The sequence below is a fragment of the Poecilia reticulata genome, linkage group LG8 (assembly GCF_000633615.1).
Source record: "Poecilia reticulata strain Guanapo linkage group LG8, Guppy_female_1.0+MT, whole genome shotgun sequence".
NCBI lineage: Eukaryota > Metazoa > Chordata > Actinopteri > Cyprinodontiformes > Poeciliidae > Poecilia > Poecilia reticulata.
The window spans coordinates 26176389-26194639 of record NC_024338.1 but is presented as its reverse complement, the minus strand read 5'-3'; the positions used below and the strand labels follow the sequence as shown (position 1 = coordinate 26194639).

The 18251-nt window shown below is 37.0% G+C and overlaps 1 protein-coding gene across 2 annotated transcripts in view; it reads right to left on the bottom strand.

Annotated features, from left to right (window-relative positions):
• The window catches only part of stat5a (signal transducer and activator of transcription 5a), a 56644-nt gene that overhangs the window by 18776 nt on the left and 19617 nt on the right, over positions 1–18251 (bottom strand). The window contains exons 2-4 of one of the 2 annotated variants that reach the window (XM_008417057.1): positions 6348–6404; positions 1289–1432; positions 1041–1197 (exon numbers count right to left, since the gene is read on the bottom strand). In XM_008417057.1, coding sequence (XP_008415279.1) covers positions 1041–1197; positions 1289–1419 — 288 coding nt within the window. In that variant the 5' untranslated portion in view covers positions 1420–1432; positions 6348–6404. The remainder of the gene's footprint in view (positions 1–1040; positions 1198–1288; positions 1433–6347; positions 6405–18251) is intronic. The other variant, XM_008417056.1, reaches the window with a different exon arrangement.

The following is an 18251-nucleotide window of genomic DNA, read 5'->3' as shown; positions in this document are numbered from 1 at the left end:
AAGTTATGATTACACACCTAAGTTATGATTACAGATAAAAAGCGTTTAGAAAAAGACATCTATCCATCCAGCTACATAAAATAAACAACTAGGAATCTAAAACTTTGCCCATCTTTCCTATTTTTGGATTATAAGACCTGTATAGGCTGACTTGTATTGATGAAAGTCAAGATGATGATGATGATGATTATGAGGATGAAAGTTATGCTGGAAGTGTGACAAATTTGTTGTCTGATCCATTATGGTACAACAAGGCAGAATCGGCGGTCTTCAGCGTCTGAAGCTTTTGTTAACTGTCTCTGTAGAAAGTATAACTATATTAGTACAGTTTATTTGTCATTAAGAAACCTCACTCAGCTTCCATGGCTATTATAAGCATTTATTATTATGCACACGTCTGCACAAAAGTTCTATCCAGTCTGTTTTTTTGTGCTTTTTAAACTTGCGTCAAGGAACTTTCCTCGAATTTTTGAAAGTAGTGTTTAGCCATATCTTTTCTTTGAGAAAGGGCAACAGCAGAGGAAGAAGAAGAACATACAAGTCTAAAAATGTCAAAAGAAGATGATCAGAACTGAAAGACACATTTTAAAAAATAAAAATAGGGGAGACATTTTAGCAAAGACCTCACAGAAGATCTGTAAGGCACATTATCATCCAGCTGATCATTATTTGATGTCATGTTTGCAGCTCACACTTCTTGGAGAATAGTGTTGATGCCAAAACACAATTTTATGTGAGTCACAATAAAACCCAACTTAAAACCTCTCCTTTGGTAAGTTGCATGTTAATGTGTAGACACAAATACTGGATCATTAATTGAGTTTAAGAGTCTTTTTTTATGCCTAAATTGTTTACATGTCGGGGGTAATTGACTAAACAAGCAGAAGCAAAAGTGTCAAGTACTGCATTATAAAAAAACAAATGACAACCTTTGACAAGAGGATATTTGACACCAAAATATATAAAAACTCCGGGTTCTTTTAAAGCATAAAAAAACAGGAGTGACTCAATAGATAAACAAAAATAAAAACTAAAATTACCTTGAGTTGGTTAGCGTAGTGACCCAGTTTGATTTTAAGAAGGAAGCCATCTTCTCCAACCTGGTGCTCAGCCTTGTTTTGCAGCTCTTGTATCAGACTGTCCAAGAGGCGTTTGGCCTTGAACTCCTCTTGTGGGTTCTCCAGGTCTATAGCATCCCTAGAAACACACATACGTGCACGCAAAAGAAATGTGAAATTCATGCGCGTGCACCAAGACTCCAGCAGCCTTGAATGGAAACAAAACTCACCAGAGCTGGCTCTCTATCCACTGGGATAGATAATGGCGCACTTCAATGGGGAAGTGCTGGCCGTACAGTGACTGCATCTGGTGAAGAGCATCTCCCTGAAGCTGCTGGGCCTGGATCCACACTGCCATCATCAACACCCTGAAGCTGCAAAGGAATCAGCTAATTAGCATAGTCAATGACAAAGCTCAAAGCTGAGATCAAACAAAGCAGATTGTCTAAACACGTCTAATTGTGTCTGACAATTAGACAGTTTGCAGAGATAACTGTGAATGACTCCTGAAGAAGTAGGCACAATAAGCAACCAATGTTGTATTTCTACTTTCTTTGACACTTTTGCAATAAATAGTGGTATGTCTGTACATTAATGCAACCAATTTGTTTTCTGAAACAAACAGAAATTTGCAATGCTTTGCAGTCATGCTTTTGACCACTGATACACTGTAAGTCTACACAGTTAGCTTTACAAGATGTCAAGATTAAAATATAAAACTTTAAATTTTTTTGATGATGTGAATGGGACTGAATGGCCTTTTGGCCTAAATGCATTTAGATTTGCCGAGGCTATTGGGGACCTACTGATCCAGTGTCCCTAAAACCAAACTAAAAACAGAGGCTACAATGAGTTTCCTTACTCCACTGGTTTGGAACCAGCTCCCTGAAAACCTGAGCGGAAACTGTTGACCCCTTCAAAACATGACTGAAAACATTATTCAAAATTAAATAATATTTTAAAGTTCATTCCAACAATGTCTGACGCAGTATTTCATTTAAATTTCCTTACATTTGTCTTAGTCTTTAAACACATCGCTGGTCTTTAACGTACAATATTACTGTAATTGTACATCATGCCCTTTTTCATAGTTTGGCTGGTTCTGCAACTTATAGTCAAATATATTTTTCTCTTCATGAAGCATTTAGAATGATGTGCTAAAAGTTAATTCATACTGGCTGGTATTAACCAAGATCTACTGAAAGCTTGAGCTGGAGTAACAAGTCCACTGCGCTCCACACTCTGAAACTGCAGCTACAATTTCCATACTGTGATCTGTTGTGGTCCGGATGAAACATTGTCTACCAACCAATATAATTCTGGAGGGATGCACAAGAGGCACCACTTGTGGAGTGCAATCTATGGACAAAGTCACGGATTTAACTGTAACCCGATTTTTGAATAGCTTCTAATTAGATGTACCTATGACTTCAAGATGCAGCACAAAAAGGGCAAGCAGCAGTAAACATCATCAACACATTGATGGTGTTGATGCATGCTGTTCCTGTTCCCCCGTTCTGAGAGGAAAATAATAATAATAATTGGACTTTTTTGAGTTTCACCATTCAAATCCACGGGATATATTCAGAAAAGTACAGGGCTGTAGTGCATGAGCTTATTTCTCTTATTTCAAGCCTGGCTACTCCCACGCGCAGTTAAACTTTATCTTTAGAGTAACTGTCACAGAACATTAAACTTTGTTGTTTTAAACAAATTAAGCATTTCCTCACTCTTTAACCTGAGCGAAAATGTCAAAATACAGCAAAAAATAAAATAAAACAAAAAAAACAAGAAAATATGTGAGTTTGTTCTTATCCATATTGATAAATGCCACCAAAAGATTCACAACTCAGGAGTGTGTTACAAATTACTTACAAAGAAAGAGATGCTTATAGACTGAAAATTAAGAAAAGAAAGTTCAGGAGGTGGATTAAAAATTCACTCTCAAATTTTTTAAATATCTTTGAAATCTTAGTTTGGCTAAGAATATTGAAAATATTGACAAAGTGTCACAAATCAGCAGACACTGATTCAGTATATCCATTACGCAATACGAAGTAAAGACAAAGTAAAGATGGTAAAGACGCTTCACACAAATTGTGCCACTCATGGTGGCAACATGTCGGAGTATCTCTGTTACTTTAGTCCCGTTTTGTTTTATTTGTAAACTTTTGTTTATTTTTTTTAATTTTTTTTGGGGTGAGGTGTTGCAAAGTTTAGGCAACTATTCCCTAGGCAACTATTCCCTCTGCTTCCCTATCACTTTTAATTTTTACTTTTGTATAGTTATCATGGCAACAAGGTATTTATTTAGAGCATTATCATTAGCATCTAAAAATCTCAAATAATACCTGAACCATGACCCCAAACCACAAAGGAGTTGATGAAGAGGAGATTACAATTCACACACCTGACCACTTGGTGCATATCAACAGACATTTTCAATACTACATCGTAGTGGTAACTAAATCAGTCAAAGAAAAGTACTAAATATGAGCCTTGCTATGCAGCAGGAAAGCTGCTATCAAGTCTTTTCCAGTCAACTGAGGACTCTTGACCACTGGCCTCCCAGAAATCTGGTGACATGCAGCAAAGCTGTATATTTAACAAGCAACAAATTACCACACATTTAAGGTGTTAAATCTGAAGACACCTGATGCCCTTGACTGGTTGCATGAAGTGGGACTGAGACCATGCCAGATTAGCAACCGTGTCCAAACTAGAGATAGCAATTCTCTGATTTGCGCATAAAAGTGTTAAAAGAGCACGGACTTAAAAATGAAGAATCTCCAAAACTATATTCATGGAGATTTGACTAAAATTGCAACGCGAATGATAAAACCTCCTGAGGAGCAACAACTTCCTCAAATTTGTTGCTCGTTTTTCCATCTTAAACCATAGCAGCAAGCTCCTGGTAATCTCTGCGGGACGCCTACTTTCACTCTGAACGAGGCTTAAACGTGTTCTTCGGTTATCCTTAGGTTTAAATCTGTTGTGTTGGGTCAATGCCACTTGTTTCCAGTCAACACACCCACTCAGCTTTCTCAAAAGTGGCTCAGTCACTGTCAGTAAAAGGCAAAGAGAAATGAGTATGCGGGAAGTTTGTGGTGTACATTTGTCATGTTTGTGTGTGCATGAGTGTATTTGTAGGTGTTTGTGGTGTCAGTGGTTCTGCTTGACAATGTGTGCATCTTTTGTGTATCTGTGCATGTCTAATTCACACAAAGAGACCTACACAGAGCTTCTTTACTATAACACAACAACCAAACAAAAAGGGAAGTTCGCCCTCCCCGGTGACATGAGACTGTGTCTTTCGCACGTCTCTTTCACTTTTGTTTCTCAGCAGCTTATTTCCGAAATCTTAACTTCCATTTATACACTCCTTGGTAGCTTTTGTGACTTTCTTCTTCCTTAAACACAATTCTTTTTAAGGACTCAAATAAGTCAATAGTCAAGAGATTCAGTTACGAAAAACGTTGCACATGGTTGCTGATAATGCCTGGGAAAAAAAATCTGCTTTACTGCCGATAACAAAACAACTTTATTCTGTAAAGAACATCTCATGACTTCAACACATGACTTTCTGTCATATGTCGAATGAGTTATTAGGCAGCAGGAAAATAAATTAATTTAATAAACTCAAAAATCTGTTCTTTGTCTCATGTGACCTTTCGAAAGATGTGCGATGTTTCGCAATTTACCCCTCCAATGGCAGCTGGGCCTATTATATGTGCTAATCAATTTCTACTAAGGGCAATTCAAAGCACCCTCCACAATTATTGATAAAGATGTGCACAAAAGCCTTAAAATAGACGGTTGTTATGGAGATCTGGTGACCCTAAGAAGGCATGCTTTGAGGCAGTTCTGTAACAGTGAGCTTTGGAGTTTCAACCTCCTCAGTGTAAACTTGGCTCGTCCTCGTCCTGGTCTCCAATATTATTATTTTTTTCATAATTGCTTTAGAGATGTGCAACTTTAGTTACATTTATTTTATAGAAGCTAATAAAAGGGGGTGGATGATTGTTAAAAATCAACATTTCTTAAAGATGAATACAAGATTTTAACTTTTTTTTTTTTTTAGATAAGTGTGCCTATGCTAATGGTGTTTTTATCCAAATTCTTCAATCTAAGATAAAAGAATTACAGAAAATGTATTTTAAGTCTTTTTCCACATCCTTACCATGGGTACCAACAGACTTATAAGTCGCTGCACATCCTTAGGCGACAACTCCAACATTGATCAAATCGTATCACCTTTAATATATTGATGAAAGACTTTTACTAAAGGTTAATTTCTCTGCAGCACAAACAGAGATGTTTGCGCTGCTGAAGTATTCAGGGCTCCTATATGCAGTTTTACTTGGCTATTTCTAAGACTTTAGGACAGTGGTGATGCTTACCAGAAATGTCTGACGCACAAAAATGACTCTAAGGACACGTACAGAACTTGACTGAGATGTTTGAAAACATGCTTGGAAACCTTACCCAGTTCCTCTGTAGTGACGTAAGGAGCAATATATTTCACTTTTTTTATTTCTTCAATAAGGGAAATAACTGTCAACTGTATTTTGCGTTCACTCATGTTATCTTTGTCTGATCACAAAATCGGCTTGCAAATCTGAAACCCGTAACTGTGAAAGCAAATCTGTAAGGGGGCAAATACTCTTTCATTTCACTACAGAGTTGCTCCTGTTAACCATAACGTCTTTTCTCTCTCTCTCTCTCTCTCTCTCTCTCTCTCTCTCTCAACTGTTCAAATGAATGAAAACCAAGTGGTAAAACATTTACTCAATCCCAAAAAGAGAAAATAAGTCAAATTCAAATGTGCAACATAGACATTTTATCTGCAAGGGAATCAGCAGCAAGCATCAGCACATGAGCTATCAGCTGATTGGAGGAAGAACCCAACAGGAAGAGCAGAAAACCTTTCTACCAGCTCTTTCTGTGACACCCACTGTGTGTAGCTTTGTTTCTGCACCATCCTAGCCTCACACACACATATGCCCAGAAAGCACTGCAGGGAGCTGAAGCTAAAATGTTTTGTTGTGCTGCTTTACAAGTCTACCTGTCACCTTAACAGCTGTTAAAGGTGCAGGCTACTGGGACTGCTCACCACAAACACTTCCATTCTCACCTCTAACAGGAAAGTAACATCTTTCCCAGTAACAGATTCACTATTTCCAAACACGAGACATTCAACGTCCCCTTTTTTTTTTCCCCTTCTCACAACGAGTACAAGATAACTTCTGCAATGTGGCATGGATCTAGAGGAAAAAGAAAAAAACTTACCTTCAGGTTTGCGCTACTATGTAACAGCAGGAAACGCTAAAGTGGAGCGCCACTAACCTGAGACAGACAGAAAGTGAGAGAGTGAAAGAGACAGACAACCAGAGAAAGAAAGACAGAAGAGATAGAGAGACCAAATGGAGGAAGTGAGTCAACCCTGGGTGCTTCTGAGGAAGCCGTCTATTTCTCACAGGGAAGAAAGCTTCAACAAAAGGCCTGGGGAGGTTAAGAAAAGGGCGAAAGGGAAAGTCCAGTGAATGGATTTCTCTTTATTTCAGTTCTCCATGTCTTGACAATAAGCTAAAATAATTTATGAAAAGCAGAAATTCTTTTAAAAAACTAACGCTTCATCAGGCAAATTCATCGAAATGTTATTAGACAGGAATTCAAAAGATGCAGCAATTAAAAAGACGTTTGTGGGAAAACAGCAGAAGCCACAACGATGCTAGAGATGGGGACTGAAGACTGTCTTATTTTAAAAAAATGAAACAAAGCAGTTCTGAGCAATTACTAGAGACATTTTATGTGCTCATATGTGGAACTCAAGAATGATTACAATTACTTGAAATATTTCTGGATTCACAAGAAACTATTTCATAATTGTTCTAAAAGGTGTAATTTATTTATTTTTTTTAATTCTGTAAATTTATATATATTTTTTTGGAGTAGTTTAATACAAGGTAGATAAACGTGTGAACTGCATTACACAAAGAATATGATTTCCCATGACCTTACTAACGTTGTATTGCAAGTTAATAGTGTCTTGTATTGCATCTCGTCTCCACCCATGGAGGGTTTGATGGGGCTATGAGGTGGTGCACCCCAACGAAGGATGTCCACATCTTTAGGTGAGTTTTAATGAGCTGCCAGACTTATTTATTTACTGATTCACTCAAATTTTGTGTCCTTTACAGGTCTGTGTTAAATCACTTCTCCCTCCTACATGTGACATCAGCATCATAAAACTCCTGTGTTGACTTTCATTTTCAACTCTAAGATGAACTACAGCTACTGAAAACTTTCTGGAGAGAAAACCTTGCTTATCTTAGTATAAAAAGCTGTAACCCCCAACCCATACTTATTTGAAAAAATACTGGCAAACCTTTTTTTTAAATAGCACTAATTCCTATTATATAGAAAAATGCTTAGTCCATATTAAATTCCCATTCATTAATGTCATTAAAATACAATGAAATCAGAAACCCAGGTTCAGAACGAATGACATGCATTTAAATTCAATGCATTTCAATGTACATCATTTCACTCACATTCAAATATTCAGTTGTAATTTGTGAAAAGTATTTCTAGAAAGCCTAGCCGACTGTAAAAGGTTGCTGATTAAGTAATTCCTCTCCGGAGCAGGCATGTGGTGACAGTGGAAATAAATCACTTCTTTGGACAGGAAGAAATTTTACAGAAGCTTAATATTTTGCCACAGGTCATGAATGGCCAGCGGCTGAGAGGATAGGTCACAAAAAAGTTATTTTCTTTAATGGAGGACTCACTGCTAATGGCTGTGACTGATAACTATGTGAAGAAAAACGAAGAGAGTACACCGAATTAATAGCAACAGTTTATATGTGTAAGGCAGACATAAGAAATATGTTTTGACAGACCTTAAGGCATTATTATCAGGTTTAGGTTCTAGCTACACCAGCCTGTTTTTTGTTGCTGCAAAAACTGAACTTGTGTCACACACAAGAAGCCATAATGATTTGAGGGAGCTGCGCTATCTAAACTACAACCAGACAGAAAGTCGAAAGACAAAAAAAGAGAATCGGACTTTGAAATTTGGGGTCGTGGTGACTGAGCCAGCTCTCATTCCTGCCTGGACTCCAAAGAGACAGAACATCGGGAAACCATATGCTGATAGAAAACCCCAGACAAATATACGAGCATCTTCATTTTTCTGCCTGGGCCTTTGGATTTGTTCTTTTAACCACATCTGTGACCCCGTTTCACTTAACTCTGTTACTGTGAAAACAGCACTTCTGATAAAACAATATTGTTTCTTTTAAATCACACTTGTCTCAAAAATTTGTAAGGGCCAAAATGCATCTTACAATAAAAAAGAAAGCAGTATTTCATGAGCGGGGTCATCAAAAAGTATTCAACCCCGTCTGTTTTTGCTTTTGTGTCAAATTTAAAATATTCCTATTGTAGGGAAATCTTTACACATATAATGACTCAATTTAGCAAAGGGAACAAAATTTTATTTTTTTTTATTATTGTTTTCTCAGTAACAGATTGGCCAATCTTGGCAGCAACAACTGCCATCAAACATTTGTGATCACAACTAACAAGAAGTTTTTTCAGAAATATTTTCTTTCAGCCACATTGCAGGATTTTCCTTTTTTTTTTTTTTTTAGCATGAACAGTTTAAGGTCTTAATGCTAAGCCACACTACAACCTTCATTTAGTTAACTCAGAAAATCCAAAGAAGAGTCACTGCTCTATTTTATATCACCACATGGCTTCATAATCTAGCAGGGTGACTTAACAGTCAAATTGAATTGATGTATTAGTAATGGCAGGCCACGCAGGTCTTATAATAAAGCAGTCCCAGAAAAATACACTATTAGGTACTTTTGCTTCTTTTGGCCTGTGCTGGATGGGCCTTTGTGTTCTTTTTGGTCGTTGATGGTGGACTAGAAGCTTCACCCTAAAGATGAAATCTATGCCCAGTGTCTTAGTTAATATTTAACCACGAACACTGACTTTAACTAAGCCAAGTTAGGTCCTCAGAGATCTTCTTTTTAGATGTTCTTACTTTTATAACATCCTGGATGAGTCGTTAATGTGGTCTTGAATTAATTTTGACAGACTGAGCAGTCCTGGGAAACGTGCACCGCTGTTGCATGTTTTCGTAAGTTTGTGGACAATGGCTCTCGTTGTGGTTCGTTGGAGTGAAACCTCTCTGAGGCAGACTCGGTAGATGTCAAAAGCTTTGTTCATCTGTTGCTGAATGTCTTCAGATGGAGTTATATTCTACAGTGTTGATGATCGTTCACCTTCAGGTTGTCAGGCAGGTTCTGTTCATGTTATTCGGAATAAGTTTAGTGTGAATTTCCAAAAAGTTAGCTTGTTATATACTAATGGAGAACATTAGTGGTGGCCTATATGATAACCATAGATACATTAGAGGGGAAAGGGAGACGATTATCAAATGTATTACGATAAAAGTTCCTTTCAATACTTTACCTGGAATAATAACAATAGATTCGTTTGAGTAAACTGATCAATAAGGACAGTTAAAAGCATATTCTTCTTAGGCCACAGCACTCACAATCAATTATTTCTACAGCTGCATCAAAAAGCAGCAGAAAAAGGTTTACTGAGGCAGTTAAAGCAATTAGTGAGCCTGAAACTGATGATTGCTAATGTGTTTTTCTTTTCGTAACCAAACCAAAAGGACAATTAGCTCAATTTTCAAGAGCAATGGTGCTTAATGAGTGAAAAAGCCTCCTGATCTACTGACAAAGTTATTATCGGAGCAAATGATTCTCTTCATCATTCCACTGTCTTAGAGGAGTAGGAGATCGGAAATGGATACGTCAGAAATGAAGACAAAAGTCCTGCTTTAACCCCATTAAATAATGCAGTTAATGACAAGTTCAAGCTTTAGTATTTATGTCAAGGAACTGCTTATTGGTTTTGACTGCACTGTTTTTTTTAATCTTACATAACCCTGAAATAATTACATGTTATGGTGTTGTGTACATGTTGTAAAAGTACTGTGCTGGTGGAATTTACCAATGCTCCAATAAGGCACTACTTGCAGGCGAAATCAATATCTCTGAATGTGAAAAAAAGACCTTCAGTCAAAACATGAGCAGTTCTTATCTAAAACACTTAAATCCATCACTGCGACTCTTTCAGGCCCCCAGCAGGCGCCCACCAAGTCCGAGGCAAATCTAGAAAAGTTAAAAGCAGACATGCAAATAAGATTATCTCACCTTTTACTTTGGCTGGCCCATAAAAGAACTCCAACAATCTCTTTTATCTTTTACAGCCTTCCTTTTGCAAAAGAATGAAAATAACCTTGGCAGCTACTTCAAACACATTCTCACACCGAAACATATTTCTCGTTGTCCAGTATGAATTACCTGCACACGGTTCTGCCAGTAAATTTTTCCCTTCGTTCTGCTATCATTCTTCTCCTCGTCTGTCACACACCAACAACATATGCTGCTGCTGTACCTATCCATTATCCTCATATCACTCGGAGCTCATTTCACTCACTTCATGAAATGACAATCAAAGGAAAATAAAAAGAAATTCAACTCGACTTCACCCCTCTTTCTCTTGTGCAAAGTGTTATATTTATGGACGTCGGGTTAAAGCCAATATTCCTCATTCCATCCTCACAATACTGGCAACGATGCAAGGAACTACTTATTTGAATTTTCTTGGAGCCAATACGCAAAACCATGGCATATTTATGAGCAAGGGACTCACTGGATGACAAAGTAAGAGAGTTGTATCCCAACTTGGATTATGCAAGAGTGAAAAGCAAACTAATCTAAAATCCATTCTCAAGCGGCTGCAGAGGCTTGTTGTACCAACTCAAAGACATAAAACCAATAAGTGCTTACTAAATTCAGACTTCTTCTGATTGCAGAGGGTTTTCCTAAAGTCAGGTGACCTTTGTAGATAAGATAGCCTTCAAGCGTGAGTCATTGAAGGCTGAGACAGAGATATAACCGTAGAAAAGAGGTCAAATACCAAAAAGAATCAGCCTTTTAATGTGTCAGCTGTCTGCTCCGAGTTAAAGAACTGCTTACACTAGGAGCAGTCAGCTGATAAAAATTACAGTACATCTCAAAATCTCTGTAATATCTAGGTTTATGTGATGTAAAAAAAAAAGGATAGTAAATCATTAAATATGTTATCCAACTTTAATAGGGTTTACGTCCTACAAAAATAAAGTGAAAACGAAACGTTCTGTTTAATGAAGAAAATATATTTTTTAAAGAGATGTAATAAGCTGGCTGTATAAGTATGCACTCTTTCTTTATTGCTTAATGCACTCTTTGATCCAATTTCATGATTCAGTCTTTACTCCTAGCAGGAATTTTACTAAATGTGATTAACTTGACATAAAGTTCAAAGGTGTTAGTGTGGAGAGGGACAAGAAAATAAGCAATAGAGGCAAAGACAGTAGAACAATGATGTTGCAGGAACTGTACTTTTATTCTAAACTGATGAAAAAATGAGACTCAAACCAGTCAGAGAAGCAGTCAGGAAGTTGTCATTAATGCTTAAAGAAGCTGCAGACATTTGTGAGTCACAATTTCAAAAGATATGTTGATTAAAAAAAACAAAAAAACATAACTTTGGATCACAGTGGTAGTATTTTGATCCAAGGTTGGTTTTCGTCAGATGACAAAAGGCCTCCATGCTATTAGAAAGTCATGCAATTGCAATAATGTTGGTAAATAGTGCAGTGAGGACATATTCCAGTTTTCTTCTTTTCTTTCTTTTAAATGTGTGTATCCTACTCTGTGTGACCTTTAGCATTATTGGCAAAGTCATTTGTGTCTGGTGTGAGTTTTTGCTGCCATGGGACTCCGTCCTGCTGACAAAATATTGCATTACCGTGAAAAATACAACCTCAGAACTCTTCAAAATATATTAGCCAACAATTATTGCAATCCAAAAAGTCTTTTGCGTATTGAGCACACTGACAACCGAGCGATGGTGATATATCTGTGATATATTGTGCAGCCCTTCTAGGGGGTTTGTAAACACAGATGAAAATATGAACAATTTTGACCAGAAACTTTCAGATATCAGGCTGCAATTTTATGAACCGCAGTGAATCCAAGCATACATCAAAAACGACCACAAGATGCCATCAGTGGACGAAGGTAACGGTTTATAATAGCCTGCCCAAACTCCAGAAATAATGTTAGAGGAAATTGTGGTATCACCTGATGCTGACAATATATGTCATAATTTACTGAATCTTTGCAAGGGAGAGCAGGCAAACATTTTGATCCAAAAAGAGCTCGAACAAAGTCATAGTTAAAAGGGGGTAGACCCTTATACAACCAGGTTACCGCAGTTTTTTTGTTTGTTGTTTTTTATATTTCCCCCAATAAATCAATTTGTTTTTCCATTTGGATTTTTGAGGACATGTGTCGTACGTTAAAGGCTGAAAAGGTTTTAAATGTTTAACCATGGTCTCATTTTTATACACCACAGAAACCTCAACTTTTAACGAGTCGTGTGTGCACTCTTGATAGTTTAGAGCAACCCGGTGGCTTGCTCTGCTACAAATACTTATTAAACAGCAGGTCCCTCCCTTACCCTGGTTATATTCTGATGTGCTGAAGCGCAAGCAATCACAACTACCCATTCAGGAAACATGACCAACTGTCCTTGAAGTGTCATCTATGTCTATGCTGTCCCTTTTTAAGCTTCCCACAATGAAAGCACAGGATTAGCAGTGTGTAACACGTGTATTTTAAAGCCCAGCCGACAGGTTTCAGAGTCACAGCATATCTCTGTGCCTCCGTTTACCTGACTTTGATTTTTAAATAAACACAAACTCGTGTCACCCACTCTTTCCTCTGAGGAAAACTGCCATTCATCAGCACAAGCACTTCCTGTTAGGAAACTGAAGTGCCACCCACCCATTGAAAGCAATCTTGCCATGTGTACAAAAAAGGATGTCACATGAATCTACAACTAAGCTCACAGTATAAGACTTTGATTGATTAACGACACAACTATAAGAAAAAGCTCACCAAGGACTTTCAAAGAGATGTACAGTTTAAGTGTCCACTTGTAGACATTAAATTAGGCCTTATTAGACATGGCATTCATAAAGTAATGACATTGAAGTATTAAGACGCAGGCAACTTTGTCTTCTTGCTTACATGTTTCTGATATGCTGGGCTGCGTGTACAAAATTTGTCATTTATGCAAGACTGCACTGTAAATCTAACTCAAGTGCTTTCAGCGTCATCTCTCCCTTACCCTGCACTCTGTAGTTTTCACCATCCATGATTTCCTGAAAAGGCTTCCTGTTGCAGAGCATTAAACACCATGACTGACAATAGGGGTAATAATTAGGCAATGCTGAGCTCAATGTCACAATTTCTGTGACGCTATAGGCAAAGGCTTGTTCGTAAGAACCTTTCATATGTTTTCATTCTGTTCTGGTCTCACATTTTTATGACGCAATTACAAATATCTCATAGTTACCGGTCGGTTATAGGATACTTGTCTGGCAACGTCTCTTCATCCTCAATTATTCATTTTGGCTGGAGGGCTGCATCTAGGAAACTTCATCTTGAGAATGATGACGACTACCTTCCTCTTGTGCAAGTTAGGGTGTTATTTGCTACCCAGATCTGGACCTTTAAAAAATTCTTTGTCAGGGTTTGCTTGGCATTGCTAAGCCAGTTTGGGATTTCTTATCACTGCCTGCACAATTCATGAAAAGGAATTTGTTTAATGAAGTAAATAATGTCTACAATCAATGTCAGGCAAGATCTCACTGCAAAGACAGGTCACAGGAACTGTCATGTGGTGGTTAATCCATCAATTAATTGTACACATCGATTTATGCCAAGTCATTTAGGTCATTTTTTTAAAAGACCTTAGTGTCCTGGTCACAAAAATCTATAACCGCTTTCGTAGTAAATAATAAGTAGGAGTCGTAACTCCTTCCAGCTTGCCAAATATTATATGGAATGTGTGAATGTGTGAATAAATGCTACTTGAAATATAGCCCACCAAAAATTACATCCAAGCAGTTCCTGCTGATGGCATGTTTTCATTATGCCAGTAATATTTTCTAACGTTTGACACTTTATAATGCAAAAGTAAATAAAAAAATAAAAAATAGTACAAATGTTTCTCTTGCTAAGTTTATGGTGACAATGTTGTGTTTGAAATGTCATGTTACAAAGAAAATCAAAAGATACAGCCATAAAGCATCCCTTTATCTCCCCATCAACTTTTTGAGTAGAAATTTCAATCTTGTTAAGTTTAATGAGTTTCCAACTATTTTTTAAGTAAACGCTGCTGTCATAGCTTCCTACCTTGTCATGCATGCTATGTTTAGAAAAATGGGGATTATAAATTTTGTGAACCATTAAGAATTAGAAGTAAGTGTGTTGCTTTCGATGTGCTCCAGGCTTGAACAGAGCATGCATACTGGAATCGATGATGTGGAATTCACAGTAATTACAAAGTGAGTGTCCAAGCTTGAGGTTGTATATATTTACAGTGAAATATATACTGTCAAAACTATGGTGCTAGTTAGTTTTTGGTGGGTTCAATGAAACCAATGATAGCCTGTTTTATCATGCCTCAAATGCCATAAAATATATGGTGTCAAATGCGGCAAAATTCGATGCAGGAGTGTTACTTTTTTGTGGCATTATATCTTCCTATTCCATGGAAACAAAGTGCAGATGCCCAATATTCTGATGGGGATTTAAAGAGACAGTGTATGCCCCAAAAGTTCCTGCAGATGATCTAAAGAGTAGAAAAAATATGTGATAAAAACAACATAATGACGTATAAAACTAAGGCTATAATAAAACTGTTAACTATGTTCTACTGATGATCAGATAACTATGACTGAGATTTCACTGGAAACTGTGAAATCGATATAATGGGACAAAAGGACATGGCAGACTTGGTGTCACACAGAAACACATGACAACCATTTGTGCCAGAAGGTCTAAGGAAGGGACAGATGACTACAAGAGGATCTTTGTGCCGTCCAACCTGCCTGGAGGTTATGTTGCTATGCTCTAGCCCCACATCCCATCACGCTGTCAACATGAGGAGGATCACTCATTAGCTCAATAATGTGCGCATGTGTACGTGTCACAGCAAATGTTGCTCATGTAAATTCATGTCTGTCGTGATGACACATGGCCCATGTTGTTTTTGTATCGCATTTAAATGCGGAAAAACTTTAATTAAATATGTCTCACAAGACTAAGTGAACACTAAAAAAAGGGAGCAGATCTGATGGCTAAATCACATTAAGAGCAAAGCATCTCTATCCTGCAGGCTCTTTCTTTCAGCCTCCGTGTCAGCTTTTGCCGGGATTTCTCCGTGCATCAGACTAAACAAGAAACAGAGCTGAATACTGTCACCATCACACCGTCACATTAGCAAAATGAGGTTATTTTTGTACAGTGAACAAAACACAATAACCTTGCACCGAGCTAAAAACACGGTTACTCGAATTCTTCAACCTACACAAGCCAAGTAAAAATAAACTGCCCTCCTTGTCTTTGGATATTGTGTGTTCATTCATGTAATTAAAAATAATCTCATTAAACATATTGCGCACTAAAGGCAATATAACAACCTCAGAGTATAATAAGCATTAGGCTATAGAGTTAAATTGTGACTAAAGAATAAAATGATGTAAATAAGGTAATATGTCAATATATAGGGACACTTATGTGCCAAAAATAAACAATAATTGCGCCTTGTGAGTAGCCTAAATAAAGAACTGCTAGAGAATTGATCACCGAGCAATACAGGAAGAAAAACTGCCAACATGATAAACTCAGAACATCAACAGTGAAATACATTTGTAGTTATTGAGAAAATGGAAAGTCAGATGGATAAAAACACTCCATTCTTTATTCTTGCTCGTCTGTCTCCAATATGTTCCTGCAGCCATGTTTTGGTCAAAAACAAAATGTTTCCAGTTATTTTTGGAGTGTCCTTGTTTATTTTATGACCAATTATAATGGATTCAACAAGTCAGACAACCAAATACAACATATTACTATCAAACAGAAAAAGTTATATTCTGAAGAGAGACTATGTTTGCTTTGTGCATCTCCTTCTCCATTGCACAAAGATGCACCACACTGTGTCAGACAAGATGTAATTCTTTAAGGAGAAAAGTATGGCCCTAGGTAGCTTGTTTCCTGCAGTGCTAACTGGACGCCTGAGGACATTTTCTACTGGCTATGATTATGAGCAACAGCAAATAAAAGCAAAGAATCATGTCTGACAGATGTAATATGCCCCCTGTCACTCAAATGATCAAAGCCTTGTGCAGGTTATTGTGTACATATTGTCTGAACATGGAAAGAAAATATCAAACGGCCGGAAAAAAAAAAAAAAAAAGTCTGAGACTGTAGACGTTGCTCTACACTACTCAACTTCCAGCTCTACATTCAGAAGAAAGAAAAAAAACCCGGCTAAGATTAACCTATTTATAAATAAAACATGTGCATAAATTTCATCTGACTTGCTCGTCACGCAGTTGAAAACTTTTCTAAATGGAACATTTGAAAAAGAGCCAAAAGGAAAAAGGACAGCATAGTGACAGCCACTTCTTGACAAAAATACAGAAAATGTCATCTTAAAAGAAAATCTGGTAGCTTCTTAATCAAAGTGTGTAAGATGTTTTTCCTCGTTAGCTAAGGTCTTTAAGTTGCCAAAGCAGTGATTTTTCTTGTATTGACGAGATAAATTAAACGTGTTAATGAGCGCTAACTATCATATATCAGCCGAGGAGATCAATTCACTTTGGAATCAGAAAAAAGACATTAAATAACAGTGCAGTAGATATTACCTGGTAAAAATATATATGTATATGAATGATTTTTTTTTTATAAATTAGGAAAAAATTTACTCCATTTACATTATTTGTAATTCTCAACCAACATGTTTCAAACTTAATGAAGTTTGCAGAATAAAACTGATTTATTCAAACTTGCTGAATCTGAATTTTAGTTCAAAGCGCTACCTAATAAATACGACTCAGTCTTTGTTTTTTGTCTGCTGACAACCATAGTGGGATATCTGACGCCTCAAATAGCCCTAAAGCCTAAAAGAGAAAAGCCTAAAATAAAATAAATGTAAAAAACTAATGAATAATGAAGTATGCATAATACATAATAACTAGACGTGAAGGGTTTTGACGAATCAAAGGTGGGTACATTTCAGTGCACTAATCTGCTGCGAGATCGAACACATGTAATCAAATTTTATTTTCAACATATATTTTAAAATTCCAGTCATACTTTGTGTTTGCATTTCTGGACGTTTTAAGGAATTTGTTGCGCTGCCAAGTGGGACAGACACCGCCATGTACAGCAAATCTTGCAATTATGCGTTTTTGATCCACATGTGTGTCTAATCTAAAGAGTCCTCATACTGATTTGCGCTGGAGAAGCAGCAAACCAAATTTAAAAACTTTATTATATTGAGGCATTTGGATGCATCCGTCTTAACCAATTAAATCAAAATTATATAATTCATAAAAAGCCTGGAAGTAACCCAAATAGAGAAAGCCCAACCTACCAAGAGATACGGATACATTTAAAGCCACAACCAATCTAATTAAAACAAATCTTCCACCACTCCCCATGTGGGTTGGTAACCACACAGTGGGTCTTTCAATGCACATCTCCAAGGTTTTTAGAGCATATTTCTTCTCTTATTTTATCAATGCTTAGTTTACCTAGTATGAAAGAAAAAGAGAGAGAAAGAAAGAAAGAAAGAAAGAAAGAAAGAAAGAAAGAAAGAAAGAAAGAAAGAAAGAAAGAAAGAAAGAAAGAAAGAAAGAAAGAAAGAAAGAAGTCAGTTTTCTATTGTTCCAAATGTTCATATGAACCTCTATAGAAACCAAAGACATGCAGTCTTCTTTCCTTAGCATGAACAGTTTGTGTCCTTGAAGCATCTGCACTTTGATGATAAAACCCTTGCACTGATGATGAGGAATGTTAACCCCAATGTGATTAAAAGTTAAAAAATGAAAATAAATATGAATCATGCCTGGGAGTTAACTACATGTTTAGCTTTGAAGTGTCTTCTGAAGAGTACTGCTGGAAATGCGTTTTTGATTTCATGAGGTCACATAAGGCCTAGTAATGAATGGAGGGATATGAGAGCAAAAGTACTATGTTA